Source organism: Eptatretus burgeri, chromosome 8 (assembly GCF_056783735.1).
Source record: "Eptatretus burgeri isolate ZD-2024b chromosome 8, Ebu_testis_v1, whole genome shotgun sequence".
In the NCBI taxonomy this organism is placed as follows: Eukaryota; Metazoa; Chordata; class Myxini; order Myxiniformes; family Myxinidae; genus Eptatretus; species Eptatretus burgeri.
Window position 1 is genome coordinate 67,009,945 of NC_140968.1, and position 17,643 is coordinate 67,027,587.

At 45.4% G+C, this 17,643-nt stretch overlaps 2 protein-coding genes and 1 pseudogene across 7 annotated transcripts in view; 2 read left to right on the top strand and 1 right to left on the bottom strand.

Moving 5' to 3' along the window:
• The window catches only part of LOC147021942 (phospholipid-transporting ATPase ABCA3-like), a 197,600-nt gene that overhangs the window by 169,656 nt on the left and 10,301 nt on the right, over positions 1-17,643 (top strand). For all 6 annotated transcript variants that reach the window (XR_015060999.1, XR_015061000.1, XM_085892392.1 and 3 more), the window contains one exon: positions 203-276. Coding sequence is in view for 4 of the 6 variants with exons in the window: in XM_085892392.1 (XP_085748518.1) it covers positions 203-276 (74 nt within the window). In the remaining 2 variants the exon portion in view is untranslated. The remainder of the gene's footprint in view (positions 1-202; positions 277-17,643) is intronic.
• LOC147021943 (uncharacterized) overlaps positions 1-17,643 on the bottom strand; it is a 250,567-nt gene that overhangs the window by 116,008 nt on the left and 116,916 nt on the right. The gene's annotated exons all lie outside the window — the stretch shown is intronic.
• Positions 8,607-16,352, top strand: LOC147021945 (uncharacterized; annotated as a pseudogene).

The following is a 17,643-nucleotide window of genomic DNA, read 5'->3' on the forward strand; positions in this document are numbered from 1 at the left end:
TTGTTTATTCAGGAGTGAACTATAGCTTTCACATGTCCGTTGCTTAAAGCTGAGTTTTATGACTGATGCCATAGTGTTGTTCATTTGCAGCTTGGTTCAGAGTTTTAATGATGTGCTCGACGGTATTGATGTGCTGAACTGTGTATGGTATACCTGTAATTATTCAGCCTGCAGTTCATGATTCACATCCATTTTTAAACAGGAAGCTGCATCAAGGATGAACATCAGTGCCTATTGCATTACCACCTGAACAGCTCTGACGTAACATGGGCAGAGGTAAGGTCAATACATGAGGATGACAGGAGAGGATCATATAATTTGTCATTGCATCATAATTAGATTGTGTGTGGCAGCATGTGTGGTGTAATTTATTTTTTATGATTGTGATTTTTTTAATGATTTTATGATTCATAATATGATTGTGTGTGGCAGCATGAAAAAATTGTATAACAATTGTGCATCAAGTGATAAAATCACTGAAGTTGGTTGACATATATGGAAATACATTATGAATGTTCTCAGATGTGGAGGAACTTGAAATTTCACCTGTGTGACCTTACGTGGTGGTCAAAATGTGACCCCTTGTAGATTTTTGTGTGATCGCGAGGAAACAATTTCTGCAACAGCAGACTCCTTCCACTGAGCAATGAATGATGGACATACAAAATAAGCACATGCAATCACAGCTGTTGCTTTATACATCCCACAACACCAGGCTATTATCACAACTGTAACACAGCTACAGGATACGGACATGATCTGTTGATCTTCGGTGATTGGTATGAAGAAATAGCACAGTTCCCCTCAGTTTCACTATTTGGGCAACTCTGGTGGCAGTTCAACTCTTCATTCTTGTCTACATGCATTCATTGCAAGAGGATGTGTCTTGCCACATATCTGGATGCGCTGATAGTTTGCTCCACGGCTTTTCACTGTGGACCATACAAATTATGCCCACTGGTTGGTTCCCAGTGGCAAATAAGCATCCAAAAATTGCACAACAATTAATTTATTGCCACTGAGTGCATATGACCAAGCTTGTGTTCCATGACATTCACATGGATGAAGCTGTTAGAATTCACAAACAAAATAATGTCTGTCAAGAGAGAAAGAGGGAGTTTTGGGCGACAAGTAATCCAAGTGCCTTTCAGCAGCGGATGGTCACTGGGCCAGATATGGTCTGAGTTGATTGTGGAATTTATTAATGCACAACAGCACAAATACAAACAAATGCATGCTTTTCATCACAATTAATCAAAGGATGTCTAAATATCATGTGTAAAAGATCAGTTAGTGATGCACTCAATCATAATCATGGTAGAGGAGTTTGGAAACTCTTTTTATGAGGAGAGCAAGTGCTTGCTCGCCCTTCATAATAAGAAGATTGTAGACCCTTCTGCAGTCGAGATTGTTCAAAATGTACAAAAACTGGACAAGACTGCTTCGATTACCTTCAAGAAAGAACATCTCATAGAGCCAAGCTAATTGGTGATGTTATCACTTGCAACAAACTAAACTTGTTTAGTTTTTCCACAACCAAAGCCTGAAGCAAAAGAAAACAGGTGAACTCAATGGAGGGTGATTTGGAACTATTTTCATGGCTGTATATTGGATTCCAGATTCATCATCAAAGTCTGGATGAAGTATGTTGCTGCAAGAATCAGACATTGATTGCACTTCCATTTCCAGTTCCCCTTCGGAGAACGCATGATCTGCAAGTCATTTACCTCCAAAGACAATGATACCGTCCGTAATTGTCTTCTCCTTTCATTGCTTGTACTCGTCGGTGGTTGTATTTTCATTGTTTTATGTAAACATTAATTTTTCTGTTCTTCGTTGTTCTCATCCTTAAAAAAACCACTCTATGATCTCCCTCCTTTCTTTACTTGACTTCCACTGTTCTGTTCCTTTATTTTACATCCGAATGCTACTCTCTCAACACCCTTACTAACACTCAACAGTTCTGCATGTCTCTCTTTAACTAGCAAAGCGAAACTGAAAATTAATATTGTTACAGTTTCCAGATTCAGACCAGTGTCCCAATCCCAATCCTGATGAACCAATGTTACGATAGACTGCCGAATAGACTCGAGGTCAAATCTTCCACCCGCACGATCGCCAATTTGGCGACAGATCGTCGAAAGAGACCATACGCCATCTGCCGGCAAAGCCGAATTGATCTTCACTTTGGTTTTCGGCGTACAGATAGCTCTAATGAGAATTTGACGCGCTGTCCGCATCGCTTGTCGAAATGGGATCGAAGCCCGAATGGTGGCTTGCGTGATCCGGCAGTAGTTTTATATCATCTCCTTTGAGGGAATGACACCAATTTCCCATGAATGTGCTTTTTAACCATGCTGGGGATAATAACCAAATGATGAACAGCGAACCAGCCGACATAAGTTAATTGAAGCAATCAGAGTAAATAAATGTCCATTCGGCTGGAGGTTCGGCTCAGCCATTCACCTTATCCATCCACTCGACAAACATGATACACTGGGGTAATTCACAAACAAAGATGATCAACAACCCCAGAGGTAGAGCCTGACAAAGTGTCTGGAGGCAGTTTGGTTCCAGTCCCGACAGGATGCAACTGCTCGTTCTGCATGTCGATCAGGAAGGAACCAGGAATGCAGCTTGTTTGGCGAGGTGCGTCTCGGTAGCCCTCTCTGCAAGCTCAGTCCATCCAGCAGTCGACATATACGGGCATTGTGAACATAAGTGCTTTTATCATCTGCTGATCTAAAGCCCTTTTGTCATCCTCTACGATCTTGATAACCACCCCATTCAGGTCAGGTCAGGTATCGGAGCATGCACCAGAGCAGCACGTCGCTGCGTCCACTTTTGCCAGAACTCCGTCTGGCCATCCCCCAGGCAAATGCCTGGCCCATTCCCATCTCATTGAGATGCTGATCAACCTGCTACAACTACGAGGCACGTGGTCGGCCTGTTGGTCTCCTCCACTCATGAGGTTCCCTCGCTGAGAGAATCTGGTGAGCAGGATCAGCGTCAGGAAACCAAACCACGTGTCCATACAGCACATCTGATACTCACTGATTATGCAGGTAACAAATATCATTTGAGACTCTCTCCGCAATCGGTGGTTGGACACAAAATCCGACCAGCGATAGCCAAGGATTCTCCAAGGAGACCTGGTACCAAAGGAATTAAGTTCCATAGAGCAAGTCTGGAAGCACCAAGGACCTGGAAACCTGGACTTTGGTCATCCTGCACAGGTACTGAGAGCACCACAGCCCATGATCCAGTGAATCCATGACTCCCCAGGCCTGACCCAGACGTCGATTGACATCTGGTTCACAGACAGCAGATACATGAATATCACTGCCAAGGAAAGTGAATCTCTCTGTGACCTCAACGTCCTCACCACAAACAGGAACAGACAGGATAACAGCATCCAAGATGTCATTGAAAGCCTGGATCTTAGTTTTGACCCAGGAAACCTGTAATCCCAGCAGCTCAGACTCCTCTTTCAGCACCTCGAGGGCCCCCAAAAGGATACCTTGAGTCTCCGCAAAGATGACTGCATCATCTGCAAAATCAAGGTCATACATCTTGACATTCCCAAACGATGCACCGCTGCTTAATCTCTCTGACATCCTCCCCAGAATCCAGTCCATACAAGCGCTGAAAAGTGTGGGGGCCAGTGCACACCCCTGACAAACTCCAGTAACAACTGGAAATCAGAGATTGTTTCATCACATCTAACAGCACTCTCTACCAGAGTATATTTAAGACATCAGATTGATCAGTTTTGGTGGCACCCCACGAGGACCAAGAATCCTCCAGAGGGAATCCCAGTTCACTGAATCAAACGCTTTGCACAGATCAACATACACTGCAAGCAGCCCATACCGAAACTATCGCCTGCATTTGGTGAGGACCCGAAGAGTAAGGATATGGTCAATCATTGACCTCTGTTGTAACGTGTGACTGTTCTGGGTGCTGGTGCTCAAGCAGATGGTGGCAAACCCAATCAAGAATAGTCCGAGCAAAGACCTTTCCTGGCACTGAGAGCAGCGTCACCCCTCGGTAGTTGTTGCAGTCCTGGTGATCACCCTCCCCTTTCCAGAGAGGGAAAACAAGGGCCCTCTTCTAGTCAGTTGGGATGATGCCTGTGTTCCAGACAGAGCACAGAACTGCATGTAACTTAACGAGTACAGCATTTCCACCAGCCATGAGAAGTTCAGCATGGATGCCACAGATCCCAGGAGCTTTACCCCATTTCAACCGGTTGACTGCAGCCTGTGTTTCTACAAACGACAGTGGATCACAGTTGATTGGAGGGTCAGCAATTGGGATTGTAACACCACAGACATCCAACTCGACAGCTGGTGGATCAGCCTGGTAGTGTAGTAGATAGTAGAAAATCGTGCAAATTATGATACAAGCATCAAATTTGGCATTTCTGTTCTGCAGGGCTTTCTGATCAAATTTGCCCGATTGGCCATTTGAAAATCCAAATTTTGAAAAATTTGAAAGAAAAAAAAAAACTTCAAAAAAATTTGAAGTCACAGCTGGCTGAAATTCTTGAAGTGCAAGTGAACATCCCAGAAAGAGAACCAAGGGGAGATGCAGTCATCATTGATGGCTCAGCACTTATCAATGTCCTACCTCCACACACTTCAAAGATATTTGATGACTATGCTAAAGAAGACATCATCCCAAAGGTGGAATCCTATGGTGCCAGGTACGAGAGGGCGGACGTAGTGTTTGATGTGTACAAGAAGTCAAGTCTGAAGTCCGAGGCAAGGACGAAAAGGGGGCAATGAATCGGAAGAAGAGTGACAGGAACCAGTAAGACCCCAAGTAACTGGAGAAGCTTTCTTTGAGATGACAGCAACAAGACAGCTGTTTCACTTCCTTGCGGAAAAGATGTGTGAAGCACAGAGGACAAGCACAGTCATTGTCACAAAAGGAGAAGATGCCATGAGCAACACAAGGAAGTCACTGGATGCTGTGTCTCCATGTTGTCATGAAGAAGCTGACACTCGAATATTTGTACACGCCAGGGATGCAACGACGGATGGTAGCAGGTCCATTATCATTAAGGCTAATGACACGGACGTACTAGTCATAGCAATATCTGTATTGCCATCCTTACAGGAACTAGGTCTTGAGAACATGTGGATTGCCTTTGGCCAAGGAGCCAAGGCGCGATGGATTCCAGTCCATGAGGTAGTTTCTGCAATAGGGCCTGAGAAAGGTAGAGGGATCCCATACTTCCATGCATTCACTGGATGTGACGTCATGTCTGCCTTCCACGGTAAAGGGAAGAAAACTGCATGGCAGACTTGGAACGTCTTTGATGATGTTTCTGAAATATCCACCAATCTCAGCCAGCATCCAACATTGATTTGTGATCTTGACTTTTTCGAAGTTTTTATTTTTTATTTTATTTTTCAAAATTTGGATTTTCAAATGGCCAATCAGGCAGATTTGATTAGAATCCCCTGGAGAACAAATGTGCCAAATTTGATGCTTGTATCATCATTTGCACGATTCCTCTCAAAAATTGCTGTTATCTGCCCTACTATGGTGCAGCCTCTCAAAGTAACCGGCCCAGCGGGCCTTCACTTCGGACTCCTCTGTCAAGAGCCTACCACCCTCCGCTCTAACTGCAGCACACCGAGGGACGGGCTTGGAGGAAAGCAATGCACAAATTCCCCTGAAAGCAGAACGTGAATCACGTGAACACAGGTGATGCACTACCCCCTCACAGATTCCTCACACATAGGTCTCCTTGTCCACCCTGAGCACATGTGCAGTTTTGTGTGTCAGCTCCCTGAACAGCTCAGCTTAGCCATTCAGCCTGGCCTTGCGACTCTGGTCAATGGTATCCAGTTTGACTTGAGACAAAATTTTTCTTTGCCCTTTGCTGCGTTCCAAGACATCAACCGGCAACATCAAAGACGGTGGTTTTGAAGGCACTCCACAACTCTTCAGGATTCCCTGAAGCACCCAGACCCCTCAAATCCCCACTCAGGCTGTTTGCAAACTCCTCAGCTACCCTCTCATCCTTGAACTTGTCAACATCCAACCAAGGCTGGGATAGTGCTATTCTCCCAGATTTAAGCTGCAACTTCAAAGTTGCTTCAACAAGCCTGTGGTCGGTATTGAGGAACTGAGCACTCTGGTTGACCCTGCAGTTCTGGATTATCTTCGAGACCATCAACGAGGACATGGTCAATCTCCTTTGCCACACCACCAACGTTGAAATACCAAGTCCAGCGATGAGCACTGTGGGCGCCGAAACCATTAACCAGTCACCCTAAGTCCATGACTTCTCACAAAGTCAAGGAACTTAGTGCTATTCTGGTTCACAGTTCCAGACCCATGGGGACCAACACACATCTCATAACCATCCCTTTCAGTTCCAGTTAATGGACTGAAATCCCCAAGACTAGAAGTGTATCTCGTCTGGGGCACTGATCAACCACAGACTTGAGCATGGCATATAATGCGTCCTTCAAGGTGAGATCACTCGCCTCAGTCGGAGCATAAACAGAGACCAGGGAAATTATACCCATGGAGTGACAAATCCTTAGTCTCATAATATGCTCGTTGACCGGTGTTACCTCAATTATCATTGGAGTCAGCTTGTTAGACACAGCTACAGCAACTCCTTGGGCATGGTCACCATGAGAGCGACGAGACCAAATAGTAGCCACCTGCCATGATCGCACCACTATCTGGTCTCCGAACCTCAGAGAGTTCTGCAATACCAATGTCCAAACGGTTCAGCTCAGATGATAACAGAGACAGGTGATTGTCCTCTCTTAGGGATAGGACATTCCAGACACCCACCCCAAGGGATCATCTCCGGTTAACCCAAGGAGACCGCCGTCTGGTGGACGACACCTCAGCACCACCCCGACACACTCTCCCACAATCTGACCCGGGAATGTTACCCCATGGTTCCCCTCCCATCATCAAAGATTTGGGTCTTGAAAGCTTTGCCCAATCCCATCATCCGGTGAGCTGCCCTGCGAAGGGAAGCTGCACAGGAGGTACTCCCACGGAGTGGGTTTTGAGATTTTTTTGCGTTTTTGTGTTTTGCGGAATGAAGGGTTTTACGGTGGCCGGAGTGCAAATCCTGCCACCAACCTCTTAATAAAAAAGTAACGCAACTGCAGGAGGATGTCCGCAGACACAGTTGGGCACTACATATGGATGGTCGTTGGCTCACAAGGAGCTCCTCCATCCTTTGACACGTTTTCTTCTTCATCCTGCTGGTTGTCGATATCATACACCCTCCTCACCAAGAAACTTGGTGGGGAGATGGTTTAGTCGCTGACAACCCCACCATGGAACAGGTTAGTACAAGTTTACATGGCACCTGAAGCAAGTCACAGATCTCATCTGACCTGACCTGACCTGAAAATAATTGAAGGATTGAAGGAAGATTTAACACAGATAATTGAGGATTGAAGGGTCCACTGAAAATCTGTTGAGACATACTTCATCATCTTGCAATTTTTGTGCACAAATACCATACTCCTATGCTGCACATTTAACCATGAAATAACTATACTGCATTACTCCCTTTAACCCATATCACATCCTCACAACATCATGCTGTTCTTCCTCTTCTCCTTTGTATTACCAATGCATTCTGTAATGTCTCTTCTTTTCTCCAACCTATGCCCTCTTTGCGTTCACAAAATTATTTGTCGTGTCCTTTTTGTCCTTTACTTTGACTTCCTTCAACACTTCCTTCACTGTCCCTGCTTCTGGTTCAAAAACAGATCCCACGTCACACTCCCAAATCACAGAGTCATCACAAACTCCATACGCTCAACCAACTATTAAGCACACCGAAACAAAATGAACGACTCCGCATTGCTGAACTGTATTTACAGAAATGTGATCACAGCAGCAGTGAGGGCCAACTCAGATTGAAAGCACACCGTCCATGCTAACCCAGTCCCTGCTCCCCTTTTCTCTGCTCATCTATCCATGCTGCCAAGTCTTCAGCTTGCTTTGGAGGCCAGCAAAGTGATGCAGCTGCTTCCTGCCTGTTCATGGGATTGTGTACACCACTGCATAATGTAGACAGCTGAAAGTAGGAAGAGAGGGTTTTCCAGAGCCTCTGAGAGATCTTTTTTGTGTATGAAGAACAAGACTGGGACCAAGGCACTGCCCCAAGGCACAAGTAACAAGTAACAATGATCAAGTCCACGACTTTGCTTACACTTGGAAGTAAGCTTTCTGGTCTGTTGTTGAAAGAATCCCTTTCTGCCACATTATTTTGAAACGGAGTGATGTTGGCTCTCTGGCAGACATACAGTAGGCAGCCAAGTGTGAAGGACAGGCTAAAGAGAGCAGACAGAGGAGAAGCAAGAGCAGCAGAGCAGGATTTGAGAACATTGGCATTGATGCCATCTGCATCCTTTGCCAATGCAGGATAGATGCTTGATTACTTTACCCACCCCTTCAGCTTAGAAAGACACTGAGTCCAGTAAGGCAGTGAGTACTGAGGGGAAAAGGTGTGGACTGAGACTGAGAAAAGGTGTGGATTGGACATACAAAATTTGGAAGCACACACCGAGTTGAGAGATTTTGCATTGTCTCGATCAGTGTCTACGATGAGGCTATTTGAGGTGAGCGAGGGGATGAAGGGTGAGCATGTATGAGAGACACTTGACATGGCACCACCAGGATTTTGGTGGGAGACTGCACCCTGCGAGATTAATAAGGTGATGTTTATGGCTTGTCTTTAGTGTGGACACACACAGGATGTGAGCGTTATTGAGTGGCCTGCCATTTATTCTCAGTTGGATTTGTCGTCCAGGTTGAATAAGCAACTGCTTGGTCATATGTTATTCTGCCATGTTCTTCTGCATCTTACTCTCAAAGGTAATCGCTGTCATTTCATGAGCAGGGAAAAGATATGATAGTCACTGATTATGAGCAGGTACTCTGTGATACACCACATGATATGATAATCCCTGACATGACATGATAATATAACATCACATCACACAAAATATTCCCCTTCCCTTGTCTCAAGCAACCATGAAGAGGCAGACAACCATATCCTGCTGCATGCAGCACATGCTCTGTCATATTTGCCTTCACAAGCTACCTGTCCATACTTTCAACACTGATGTTGTGGAGCTTGCAGTGATGGTAGCCCAGGTGACCCCAGCTCAAAATAAGCTGTGCATAGCCTTTGGAACAGGGAAAAGTTTCCACTAATTTAGCAATTGATGAACTCGCTGTCTGTTTTGGGAACAGAGAAATAATGCACCCTTCTGATATTCCATGCTCTTAGTGGATGTCAAGCAGTGTCAGGATTTACCCGATATTGCAAGAGAATGGCTTGAGTTATCTGGGACTTCCTGCCATGACTCACTAATGTACTGCTGAGCCTGCAGTGTTCCATAGCTGGTATTCCAGAACAATGCACCTGTGTAATTGAGAGGATCGTTATTCTTAAATGAGGGACAGAACAAGCACCTTCACTGATGTGGAAAAGGTCAGAAAGACAAAACTTTGAAGTATCATTCTGAATGAAGAATTCCACCAACTCATGCTGATTCAGAGCTGCATGTCAAAAATATAGACTGTCATGGTCGACTGGTGGTCTTATCTGGAATTAGGCACTGCTCCCCCAGCCTGTGCTTTGTTCTCCACCCAGTTGTGGCTGGATCACGAATGATGATGGGCATATGAGCTACACTGGATTCCACTGCCTGAAGCCTTAAACTGATCCAAAGCCTACTGAGTTTGTCTGCTACAGCTACATCTGCTGAGTGCAGCTACAAAAATGGTGGCCTCAACCACATTGGGCATCCACCATCTTTCCAAATCTTCCATTGAAAATAATCAGAAACTCTCCAAGTTGATGAAGTTTTTTTTCCATAGCTCAATGGAAGACTGCTCTCTGCGACGGGCAAATGTTAATTAACACATTACACACGTGGATTGTCAAAAAAAAAATGAATAAGCCCTTTTCTAAATAAACTCGCAATAATTAACTCCTGTAAATATATCCAAAATTATAAAGGCTTAACGGAGTTTTTTCCCCCCTCTTGGCTGGAACTCCAGTTTCACATCTATCTATCCTTGACTCTGTGCATTCTAAAGCTCTCAACATTATTGAAAGCTGCAATGAGGTCGAAACACAAGGCCTGTTGCTATCGCATCACAGGCTGGTAAGTGGCCTTTCTGTTTGTTTGGTTTTTACACCTCTCCTCTGATTTGTTCCCTCTGCTGTCTCCACCAACAACTCCAGGATGGATGTGTTCTTCCAGTAAACCCCTCTTGAATAAACTCTCAAAAGGCTGACTGCAATCCAATTTTTTGTTCCTCACCTATCCTGTTTGTGGAACTATCTTGCAAAGGCTGTGCTATCACATGCTTCCCTCCAAGGCTTCAAGCAGGCAGCACACCACCATCTCATCTCATCTCATCTCATCTCATCTCATCTCATCCCCTTGCCGACGATCTCTATTACCCCCAAAAACCCTTACTAACCCAACAAGCGCGAATAAGCTAAGATCCTCGTCCTCTTAATGATGACGTCATAAAAACGAATATGACGTCATTGTGATGTATCAGGTTTGCAATAAATTATCTGTGCGAATGCCCGGCTTGATTCCCGCAAACAAAATTCAAACAGCTTACCAAGATTCGGAGATAATTTTTTAGATTTCCATTAGCGGAGATATTTTGACGTCATAACTTTTTTTTTCTCGGAGGAATTTTCAAAATTGGAGATGGTTCCTGTCTGCGCAGGGTATTTTTACACATATATGACAAATTTCAGGAAGTTTCAAAGAAAACTGCAGGCTGTGAAACAAAAGAGTCCAGAAGAAGAAGATGAAGAACAACAACGTGAGTAAGACTTAGAGATCCTCCACGAGGATCTAAAAAAATCTCTGTGTCTCTGTGTCTCTCCGTGTATCCCTGTCTCTGTCTGTCTCTATCTGTGTCTCTCCGTGTATCCCTCTCTCTCTCTCTCTCTCTCTCTCTCTCTCTCTCTCTCTCTCTCTCTCTCTCTCTCTCTCTGTCTGTGTGTCTCTGTCTCTCGCTGTATCTGTGTCTCTGTGTCTCTGAATCTCTGTGTCTTGCTGTGTCTCGCTGTGTCTCAGTATCTCTGTATTGCTGTCTCGCTGTATCTGTATCTCTGTATCTCTGTATCTCTGTGTCGCTGTGTCTCGCTGTCTCTGTCTCTCTGTGTCTCTGTCTCTCTGTCTCGCTGAGTCTCTGTATCGCTCTCTCGCTGTCTCTCCGTCTCGCTGTATCTCTGTCTCTGTCTCTCTGTATCGCTGAGTCTCTGTGTCTCTGTGTCTCTGTATCTCTGTCTCGCTGAGTCTCTGTATCTCTGTCTCGCTGTGTCTCGCTGTCTCTCTCTGTCTCGCTGTATCTCTGTCTCGCTGTATCTCTGTCTGTATCTCTGTACCTCTGCTCGCTGTCTCCCTGTATTGCTGTATCACTGTCTCCCTGTCTCGCTATATCTCTGTCTCTATGTCTGTCTCTCTGTCTCTCTTTGTCGCTGAGTCTCTGAGTCTCTGTATCGCTGTCTCGCTGTGTCTCTGTCTCTCTGTCTCTCTGTATCTCTATTTCTCTGTTTCTCTGTTTCTCTGTCTCTCTGTATCTCTGAGTCTCTGAGTCTCAGAGTCTCGCTGTATCTCTGTTTCTCTGTATCTCTGTATCTCTGTCTCTCTTTCTCTCTGTCTCTCTGTCTCTCTATGTTGCTGAGTCTCTGTGTCTCTGTGTCTCTGTATCGCTGTGTCTCTGTATCTCTGAGTCTCTGTGTCTCGCTGTATCTCTATCTCTGTATCTGTGTCTCGTTGTGTCTCACTGTGTCTCACTGTGTATCTCTGTATCTCTGTCTCGCTGTGTATCTCTGTGTCTCTGTGTCTCTGTATCTCTGTCTCTCTGTATCTCTGCATCTCTGTCTCTTTGTATGTATGTCTATCTCTGTATCTCTGAGTCTCTGTATCTGTGTCTCGCTGTGTATCTCTGTATCTCTGTGTCTCTGTGTCTCTGTCTCGCTGTATCTCTGTCTCGCTGTCTCTCTGTATCTCTGTATCTCTGTATCTGTCTCGCTGTCTCTCTGCGTCTCTGAGTCTCTGTATCTCTGTATCGCCGTCTCGCCGTGTCTCCGTATCTCTGTCTCGCTGTGTCTCGCTGTGTCTCTCTGTATCTCTGTCTCTGTGTCTCTGAATCTCTGTGTCTTGCTGTGTCTCGCTGTGTCTCAGTATCTCTGTATTGCTGTCTCGCTGTATATCTGTATCTCTGTATCTCTGTGTCTCTGTCTCTCTGTGTCGCTGTGTCTCGCTGTCTCTGTATCTCTGTGTCTCTGTGTCTCTTTATCTCTGTATCTGTGTTTCGCTGTGTATCTCTGTCTCGCTGTCTCTCTGTATCTCTGGCTTGCTGTCTCGCTATATGTCTGTCTGTCTGTCTGTATCTGTGTCTCGCTGTCTCTCTGTGTCTCTGCATCTCTGTCTCTCTGTATCTCTGTCTCGCTGTATCGCTGTATCGCTGTATCGCTGTATCGCTGTATCTCTCTATCTCTGTATCTCTGTCTCGCTGAGTCTCTGAATCTCTGAATCTCGCTGTGTCTCGCTGTATTTCTGTCTGTATCTCTGTGTCTGGCTGTGTCTTTGTATCTCTGCCTCGCTGTCTCCCTGTATCGCTGTATCTCTGTTTCTATGTCTGTATGTATGTCTCTCTGTGTTGCTGAGTCTCTGTATCGCTGTATCTCTGTATCGCTGTATCTCTGTATCGCTGTATCGCTGTATCTCTGTCTGTCTGTCTCTCTGTCTAGCTGTCTCTCTGTATCTCTGTATCGCCGTGTCGCTGTATCTCTGTCTCGCTGAGTCTCTGTATCTCTGTATGTCTGTCTCTCGCTGTATCTCTGTCTCTCTGTGTCTCTGTGTTCTGTGTCTCTGTCTCGATGAGTCTCGCTGTATCTCGGTATCTCGGTACCTCTGTATCTCTGTCTGTATCTCTGTGTCTCTGTCTCTCTGTGTCTCTGTCTCGCTGTATCGCTGCATCTCTGTATCGCTGTCTCGAAGTCTCCCTGTATCGCTGTCTCTCTGTCTCGCTGTATCTCTGTATGTCTGTCTCTCTGTCTGTATCTCTGTCTCTCTGTATCTCTGTGTCTCTGTGTCACTGTATCTCTGTATCGATGTCTGTCTGTGTCTCTGAGTCTCTGTGTCTGGCTGTCTCAATGTATCTCCCTGTGTATGTCTGTGTCTCTGTCTCGCTGTATCTCTATCTCTGTATCTCTGTCTCTCTGTCTGTCTGTCTCTCTGTGTCGCTGAGTCTCTGTGTCTCTGTATCGCTGTATCTCTGTCTCTCTGAGTCTCCGAGTCTCTGTGTGTCGCTGTCTCGCTGTCTCTCAGTCTCTGTATCTCTGTATCTCTGTGTCGCTGTCTCTCTGTATCTCTGTGTCTCTGTATCTCTGCGTCTCTGTGTCTCTGTATCTCTGTGTCTCTGTATCTCTGTATCTCTGTCTCGATGTATCTCTGTCTCGCTGTCTCGCTGTATCTCTGGCTTGCTGTCTCGCTATATGTCTGTCTGTCTGTCTGTCTGTGTCTCTTTGAGTCTCTGAATCTCTGAATCTCTGCATCTCTGTATCTCTGCCTCTCTGTATCTCTGTGTCTCTGTGTCTCTGAGTCTCGCTGTCTCGCTGTATCTCTGTATCTGTGTATCTGTGTCTCGCTGTGTGTCTCTGTCTCGCTGTGTGTCTCTGTCTCGCTGTGTGTCTCTGTCTCGCTGTGTGTCTCTGTCTCGCTGTGTGTCTCTGTCTCGCTGTGTGTCTCTGTCTCGCTGTGTGTCTCTGTCTCGCTGTGTGTCTCTGTCTCGCTGTGTGTCTCTGTCTCGCTGTGTGTCTCTGTCTCGCTGTGTGTCTCTGTCTCGCTGTGTGTCTCTGTCTCGCTGTGTGTCTCTGTCTCGCTGTGTGTCTCTGTCTCGCTGTGTGTCTCTGTCTCGCTGTGTGTCTCTGTCTCGCTGTGTGTCTCTGTCTCGCTGTGTGTCTCTGTCTCGCTGTGTGTCTCTGTCTCGCTGTGTGTCTCTGTCTCGCTGTGTGTCTCTGTCTCGCTGTGTGTCTCTGTCTCGCTGTGTGTCTCTGTCTCGCTGTGTGTCTCTGTCTCGCTGTATCTCTGTCTCGCTGTATCTCTGTACCTCTGTCTCGCTGTATCTCTGTACCTTTGTCTCGCTGTCTGTCTCGCTGTACCTCTGTCTCGCTGTACCTCTGTCTCGCTGTACCTCTGTCTCGCTGTACCTCTGTCTCGCTGTATCTCTGTCTCGCTGTATCTCTGTCTCGCTGTATCTCTGTCTCGCTGTATCTCTGTCTCGCTGTATCTCTGTCTCGCTGTATCTCTGTCTCGCTGTATCTCTGTCTCGCTGTATCTCTGTCTCGCGCTATCTCTGTCTCGCGCTATCTCTGTCTCGCTGAGTCTCTGTATCGCTCTCTCGCTGTCTCTCCGTCTCGCTGTATCTCTGTCTCGCTGTATCGCTGTATCTCTGTATCGCTGTATCTCTGTATCACTCTCTCGCTGTCTCGCTGTCTCTCCGTCTCGCTGTATCTCTGTATCTCTGTCTCTGTCTCTCTGTATCGCTGAGTCTCTGTGTCTCTGTGTCACTGCATCTCTGTATCTCTATATCTCTGTCTCGCTGAGTCTCTGTATAGTATCTCTGCATCTCTGTATCTCTATCTCTGTCTCGCTGTCTCGCTGTATCTCTTTGTCTCTGTCTCGCTGTATCTCTGTGTCTCTGTCTCTCTGTGTCTCTGCGTCTCTGTCTCGCTGTATCTCTGCATCGCCGTCTCGCCGTGTCTCTCTGTATCTCTGTATCGCTGTCTTGCTGTCTCTCTGTGTCTCTGTGTCTCTGTCTGTCTGTCTGTCTCGCTGTATCTCTGTCTCGTTGTATCTCTGTCTCGCTGTATCTCTGTCTCGCTGTATCTCTGTCTCGCTGTATCTCTGTCTCGCTGTATCTCTGTCTCGCTGTATCTCTGTCTCGCTGTATCTCTGTCTCGCTGTATCTCTGTCTCGCTGTCTCGCTGTCTCTCTGTGTCTCTGTATCTCTGTATCTCTGTATCTCTGTCTCGCTGAGTCTCTGTATCGCTGACTCGCTGTCTCGCTGTATCTCTGTATCGCTGTCTCGCCGTCTCTCCGTCTTGCCGTATCTCCGTATCGCTGTCCCGCTGTCTCTCTGTATCTCGCTGTATCTCTGTCTCGCTGAATCTCTGTATCGCTGAATCGCTGTCTCTCTATCTCTGTCTGTATCTGTGTCTCTCTGTATCGCTGTCTTTATCTCTGTCTGTCGCTGTGTCGCTGTATCTCTATATCTCTATATCTCTATATCTCTATATCTCTATATCTCTATATCTCTATATCTCTATATCTCTATATCTCTATATCTCTATATCTCTATATCTCTATATCTCTATATCTCTATATCTCTATATCTCTATATCTCTATATCTCTATATCTCTATATCTCTATATCTCTATATCTCTATATCTCTATATCTCTATATCTCTGTATCTCTGTATCTCTGTATCTCTGTATCTCTGTATCTCTGTATCTCTCTCTGTATCTCTGTATCTCTGTATCTCTGTATCTCTCTCTCTCTGTATCTCTGTATCTCTGTATCTCTGTATCTCTGTATCTCTGTATCTCTGTATCTCTGTATCTCTGTATCTCTGTATCTCTGTATCTCTGTATCTCTGTATCTCTGTATCTCTGTATCTCTGTATCTCTGTATCTCTGTATCTCTGTATCTCTGTCTCGCTGAGTCTCTGTGTCTTTGTGTCTCGCCGTATCTCTGTATCGCTGTGTCTCTGTATCTCTGTATCTCTGTATCTCTGTATCTCTGTATCTCTGTATCTCTGTCTCGCTGAGTCTCTGTGTCTTTGTGTCTCGCCGTATCTCTGTATCGCTGTGTCTCTGTATCTCTGTATCGCTGAGTCTCTGTGTCTCTGTCTCGCTGTATCTCTATCTTGCTGTGTCTCTCTGTCTCGCTGTATCTCTATCTCGCTGTGTCTCTCTGTATCGCTGTCTTTATCTATGTCTGTCTCTGTCTCTGTCTCTGTCTCTCTCTCTATCTATCTCTCTATCTCTGTCTCGCTGAGTCTCTGTGTCTCTGTATCGCTGTATCGCCATCTCTCGCCGTCTCTCTGTATCGCTGTGTCTCTGTCTCTCTGTCTCGCTGAGTCTCTGTGTCTCTGTGTCTCTGTATCGCTGTGTCTCTGTATCTCTGTATCGGTGTCTCGCTGTGTCTCTGTATCTCTGAGTCTCTGTGTCTCTGTATCTCTGTCTCTGTTCTTCCATGAACCTCGATCTTATAGAAAAGAGACCACAGAGCGTTAACGTCCACATTCTAATTGCAGACAACACAGCTGGCTTGAACTCTCCACTTGAAGGACAGCATGCTTTGAGGTTCAGTGCCCCATCTTGATACTGCACCAAAATGTCAGTTGGATTTGATTCTACATGGGAACAAATCTAAGACCAGACAGCCTCAAGGTGGGCACACTACTATGGGATGGAAGAAGTGGTGCATTCACCAGTCCACTGTGTGGAAGAGAGGGAGAGAGATGACACAGATACGGACAGCCAATCAAGAACTAATCAAGCTCAACTACTCATAAAGTTTAGCTGCAAAGATCCAATGGGATCAGGGCACATTCAAGCTTTCAATGCAGGAATAAATGTAGCATCAAAACTAATGAGGTAAGTACGATTGAAAAGTTCAGCATTGGAACATATTGCTATGTTTATCAGCCAAAACACCGTCTCGACAATCACGTAGCTTTTACGTTTTATGTTTGTATGGACACTGGCAGGATGGCCTCGAGGTCTGCATTCTCACCTCTAAGCAATCTAACCTGGGTTTGAATCTTAGCCCAACTATGCGTTTCGAAGGCAGGGTGATTCATCAATGTACCTGCCATCCCTTGGATGGATGTTACACTAGGCATTACATGGATGTTACCTTTATGAATTTAGCTGTGCTTGGTCAGTCAATGAAGATGTAACTTGAGACTGATGAATGTGGAAGTAATGACTTGTTTATTCATATGCAGCCTATGGCTGCATCTTTTTCTGGGGGCACTGCTGTGCCACTGATGCAGTGCCCCATTTCCAGTAAGCTGCTACTCATTTTGCCAACCTCAGAAGGATGGCAGGTTGAATCAACCCACCTGGTGTTAATTCAACAAACGGGTAAAGGGCTTGAACTCAAGACCCGAGGATCTTAAGCTCGTCACCTTAAATGTTAAGCCAACACCAAGCTTGAAGTATTGCTAATCACATGGAACTAAACCCATGTAGCAGACTTACAATCAACTTAATCAACCTGAACATGCACATCCATTGTACATTTAACTTATCCAGAATATCCAATTTTATCCGAGGTGAAAATTTAACCAGGACATAATACTTATTTCATGATATAGTGGGAGATCCCTTGACATTCATTATAATTACTTAAATGAAGACATGCACCTCCAATATCTCAATTCTGTTTCAAGTAAATTGATTTAAAAAAACAACTTATGGAATGAGAAAAATATTGACTTTGGTCGATTACACTATACTATGATAACCAGTGACCAACCATCTCATATTCAATGACCAATCCGTAATTATCACATTTAATTC